This window comes from Lycium barbarum, chromosome 6, assembly GCF_019175385.1.
Source record: "Lycium barbarum isolate Lr01 chromosome 6, ASM1917538v2, whole genome shotgun sequence".
Taxonomy (NCBI): domain Eukaryota; kingdom Viridiplantae; phylum Streptophyta; class Magnoliopsida; order Solanales; family Solanaceae; genus Lycium; species Lycium barbarum.
In genome coordinates this window covers 83,254,359-83,259,942 of record NC_083342.1, presented here as the reverse complement: position 1 = coordinate 83,259,942, position 5,584 = coordinate 83,254,359, and the positions used below count along the sequence as shown (strand labels likewise).

Genomic DNA, 5,584 nt, shown 5'->3' with positions numbered 1-5,584 from the left:
AAAGGAGGATTAAGAAGCTTCCCAACCCCCCTTTAAAATGTGCAAGGCAGCCCCTTAAGTCTTGCTAATTAATATCTTTTGACCAACTTGTCTTGGAATTTAATTACTACAAGTTTCAATGTAGCTTCTCGTTTTCCCAAAAGATGACTAGGGACTTGCAAACTTGACTTCTCATTTTCCCAAGAGGTGATTAGGAACTTGGACACTCTTTTCTCAAGGTGACTGTTAGTCTTCCCAAGAATTGACTTGGGAACTTGTGTCAATTAATGGTTTGACTATTTGTTTGCCTCTACTCCCTTTCACACACCCCAAACTGATTTTTGACTTCTCCTAATGAGTGCAGCCCCCTTCTCCACATTTTGGAGGGGTTCAATGCACCAACTCCTTGGGAATTAACTCTTGACTAGTCCCTTTGACTTCCCAAATAGCTTTCACACTCCATAACACCTTGAAAGCTTAACTTATCACCAAAATTAGATCAAACAAAGTTTGTAAATCTAAAATTATCAAGAACACACATGAACATTCACAAAATATTTATGAACACTCAAGAACACAAGTATTCAAAACACTTCAAATGATATACCAAAATGACCATCTTGATGCCTAGTTTCCAAATATCACCATGGATCACTCAAGATACCTAAACTAATGGCACGATTTGAGACTTAAAATAATAGTTCATGAACTTTTTCTTGAACATATGAACATCCAAGAACACATGTCTTCAAACACAAAACAAAATCAGATTCACCAACAGATCAAGAACACCCAAATACTCCAAGTAACACAAATTTCATCCAAAACAACAACTATCAAGAAGTTTAACCCTAAGAACACTAAGAAATTCGTCCAAAACAGAATAATTTTTTTTTTTTGGTTAAATAAAGTTTGATACAAAACAAGGACTAGACTTGTAGGGACAAATCTATGACTCGCTCTGATACCAAATGATGCAAGAAAAATAACAAAGATAGAAAGAAGACACAATTTGAATAACAATTGGACAATAACTAGAAGAACTAGTCCTAGTTACCTCCCAAAAGGATCAAAAGGCACCTATCTTATTCGAACAATCCTCAAGAGAATAACCATCTCTTGCAAACTGTTAGATTAAACGGGGGTTGTACAATTTGGAGTCCACCAAATTAACACTAGTCATTCAAGACTAAAGGGTTTCAATAATATTCAATATTCAAAGATAGGTTTCTCCAAATCAATTACAAGCACCTTTAAATAAGGTTCTTAAAATATACTAGTTAAAAGAAATAAATAGAAGTGTAGTCTTCTAGGTGAATAGAAGACTACAAAATGCATACTCCTAGAAACCTAGAAAGCCACTACATATATTGAAAGTCAAAATAGCCTTTAATAAGTCTAGAAAACATAAAAAGGGAAGCTTCCTTCGTTCACATTAGTCCAGCCCCTCATGTTCACACTAGAGCTTCTAGAAGTCCTAATTTGGGCTGCTAGACTTGTTCTTTCAGATCTTGGGCTTCAATCCACATCCTTTCGGACTTCAATTTGGGTCTCCTCGGCTTGAACACTTTAGTCGTCACCGTGGTAATTTGGATTGCATCAGTTGGGGAATGCGTTGGTGTGTATTTGTTAATCCGGAAAATAGTTTTTCCTCAATTTTTTATGGAAACATTTTCTCCTTTTTGGAGGCAAATATTTTACAAGATCTTTAAGTGCAACCAAACAAGAGAAAATATGAAAACATTTTCCATCGTACCAAACATACCCGTAGTTTCTTCTTTTATTACATTTTTTTTTAAATAAGTGAAATTTGATTTTCACTTATAAAATTTTCATTGTTTCAAGTAAAATTTATATTCAAATAGAACTTTAACTTTCAACTATTCAATTTCTACTGCATCAAAATATTGTGCAAAGAACAAGTCGAAAGATAAAATTTTATTAGAGTGAAAACGCTTCTAATTTTCGGAAAGCCTGGAACGAATGTTGAAAAACTTTTCCTGCTAAAATTTATTTTTAGTTTTTTTTTTCTTTCTAAAATTGAAAAAATACTAAAGTACAATTGTGAGAAAATGACAAAAATGCCTCTTATGTTTGAGGTAGGTTTAAGGTTGTCTTTTCCATTGCACCGGATAATTTTGGTCCTTCAAGTTTGCCAAAAGTTAAAACTTTTACGCTCTATCAAATTTTTACCGAGATCTGTTTGTTAGATTTAAGGAGAACTATAAAAAATAAATAGCGGGAACTCATATTTAGAGATTAAATTATTATAGTTTCTGATATTTTGATTTATGTTTTATAAATTGATCCAGCTTTTTGAGGTGCAATTTCTGCTATTTCTTATGTCATTTTGGTCTCTATTGCATTTTTCTAAGATTTGATGGGTTTTCTGGTGTGTAATTTTTTTTTTCATTTTTTCCTTACAAACTTATATTATATAGTTAATTATTTCAAAGAGTCTAAAATTACTCCCTCCGGATCAAAAAGAGTATCCACCTAACCATTTGTACATCCCTCAAGAAAATACTAACTCCTAGAATAAAATAAGTAATTGACTAAACTATCCTAATTAAATAGGTATTGAGATTTGATCACATACCTCTTCATAGGGGCAAATCTAGAAAATAACGAGTATCAAATTTTGACAAACTTAAGGGAACAAAACTGTTCAGTGCAAACTTAATAGACCATTTTGAAGCTTACCTCAAACGTACGGAACCATTTTTGTTATTTTCTCTGTAATTGTCGGTTTACAGATTCAAGAAAATACACTAGTCAGATAGGTCAATGGAGGTTTGTGTCAAAGCAACGGTGTAAATTTCTCCTCCAAATCCAAATGCAACCATGGCCATGAGCAAAGCTGAAACCTTACCTCAAGAAATTATAATTGACATACTTTCCTTGCTGCCTACAAAATACATAGGCCAATACAGGTATGTGTCAAAGCAATGGTGTAATTTTCTGTCAGACCCACAATTCATCAAATTTCACCTCACTATCCATGCCCATAAGCAAGAAAAGAAACTCATTTTTATCTCTCACTCTCATGCTCTCCACACTATCATGTTTAACCATAATGGAACTGATGTCACTTCAAGAAAGCTTAATTTTCAGGGGCTCTCACACAATTGGGTAAGAGTTGTTGGCTCATGTAATGGCTTGGTTTTGGTAGTGAATGAGGAGAATATTATATTTTTAATCAACCCCACAACCTTAAAGTACCATAGAATTCCAAACTTTGATTTGGCTATTCCCAAGCTGGATAGTTGTAGTGTGTATGGTCTAGGGTATGATTTTGTTAGTGATGATTGTAAGGTGGTTACTCTTTCTCGTTATCGAGGGCGTATTGACAATACTTTTGTTGATGTCTACTCTTTGAGAATGGGTCTATGGAGGAGACTTGAGAGTTTACCTCATTATCGCGCAGTTCGTATGCGCGCTTCTGGGGTATTGGTAAATGGGGCTTTGCATTGGTTGGCTAGGAAAGCTCCTGATTTTTCATATGTAATTGTTGCTTTTGATTTAAGTACTGAGAAATTTTTGGAGGTGCCAACACCTACTACTCTAGATAACAATAATTTATTGTTTAATAAGCTTTCGGCTCTTAGAGGGTGTCTTTGTATGTTATATGATACATTAGAAAATGAAATTGATATTTGGATGATGAGGGAGTATCGAGTTGAGGAATCTTGGACCAGATTTAGAGTTGCTAGAATGTGTATTGAGTATGGATTGGTACCATTTTGTACAATCAGTGATGACGATATTGTATTGAATGTGGATAGAGAGAAGTTGACTGTCTACAACATGAAAGAGGATCAGTGGAGAGATATGAAGGTTGATGGAATAACTGCTAAGTTTGAAAGGACTGAAACTTTCATCGATAGTCTTGTCTCTCCTATGTTTGGCAAATGGCAAGTGAACTGAGAGTTACCATATTGCATAATTCTGAGATGATGTTGTACTCAGGTATTACATCAATATTTTCATCATTCCTTATTACTTTTAGTGTATTTTGCATAATGTTTTTGATATTGGTCTTCATATTTCATCAATAAAATGAATCCATAGAGTTTTATGCTGGTAATTCTTTTGTCCTCATAAGAGTTGTGTGAATGGTAAGTCGCTGGTCCTCATAGAGTTTTGTGATGGTAATTCTTCATTACTGAAGGAAATATACAGTGACTAACTGTATTACATGAAAAAGGAAAAACTTTGATTTGTCGCTTGCATCAATTCAGCATCGCAAAATGGTGGTGCTTTATAAGGGGGAAACAATTGCTACATTGGGCATACAGTGTCTTGAAAAGAATAGTTTCCAGATGTTTTCACTCTTCTTTGAATCATGAGTTAATCTCATAATGGACTAATATATTGTGGCTACTTTTGTGCAATACGGGTTTTAAGCAATTTTACCGTAAGTCCCATCTAGCTGCTCTAAATACAGAAATAACATTTATGTTGCTACCTGCATGATCATGTAATTATCAAGACTGAAGATCAATGTTGGCTAGTGTTATAGCTTAAAGCAGATTAATGGTTCAACACATTGTCTTTTACTTATAAGATAAGCTCTTTTGAACTCTTGATGTAGAAATATGTTGCTATTTTCTGGTTCAGTTTTTTGCTACAACAGGATGGTTTGTCACTGATTGTCTTGTTTGTTCAGTAATTTATTCAAAAACCACTGTTTTATTTGTGTAGGAACACTGTGGTAGCAATCTTGATAGGTAATAGTATCAGCAGTATTATGAAGGCATTGCTCGAGGTGCTGCTGAGGAACTGAGGGACCTTTTCGAGCGCAGGATAGGTCATTGAGAGATAGAGCTAGCCTATTCGTTATGAGAAAATAGAAAGAGTTCGTTGTATCAACAAAGTGTATTAGTCAAAAACGCTTACTTAAGCTCATCGATGTGTACTCCTAGGCTGTGAAAGAGAGGGCAGACTAGGAATTGAATCACCGCTAATCGCTTTTGGTCCCAAATCTTTGGGGTTGCTTTTTCCTAGAACTTGCACGAGGTATCACAGTGGGGCCTGTCTTCGGTCCGGTTCTTGGGTTCGGTCGCGCCTCTTTGAAATTACATCCCGCTGATTGACTACTACATCTAGGGACGGAACTGGAGGTCTTTCTTTATGGTTATGAAATCGCTTTGATTCCACCACCCTGTCATATCCACTCTCCCCAAATCTGAACTCATAATTTGAAGAAGAAAGATAAGGAAATTCAATTAGAGATAAGCTGCCCATGAGCATCATGGCATAGGTAAAAGGGAATGAATATTGCTGGTTTTCATATTTATTCTTCTGAAGTTGCCATCATGTTACAATATATAGTCTACAGACGTGTTGAGAGTACAGGGTTGCATATCCTTTTCTATTGCATAGGATTAATCTGCTTATGTGGCATAGAAGTGTTTGGAGAAATGTGGACAGAATCACAGAGGCCTAAATCTCAATATATTTTAGTTCCAAGGGTGTTACTCCTTAATTACGATGTTATAAAATGGATACTATGATAGGAGGAGAGTATCCATTTCAAAATGGACACAGCTCAAGAATGGAGACACTGACTCCCTGTTTGGATGGTGGTTTCCCGTGGTTCATT

General features: G+C 35.2%; 1 protein-coding gene across 1 annotated transcript; it reads left to right on the top strand.

The window, feature by feature from the left end:
- Positions 1-2,663: 2,663 nt before the first annotated feature.
- LOC132644411 (F-box/kelch-repeat protein At3g06240-like) lies at positions 2,664-5,323 on the top strand. Its single transcript, XM_060361008.1, has 2 exons — positions 2,664-3,948; positions 4,684-5,323. Exon 1 carries the CDS (start codon positions 2,824-2,826, stop codon positions 3,904-3,906), a length of 1,083 nt encoding a protein of 360 aa, XP_060216991.1. The 5' UTR covers positions 2,664-2,823; the 3' UTR covers positions 3,907-3,948; positions 4,684-5,323.
- Positions 5,324-5,584: the final 261 nt, after the last annotated feature.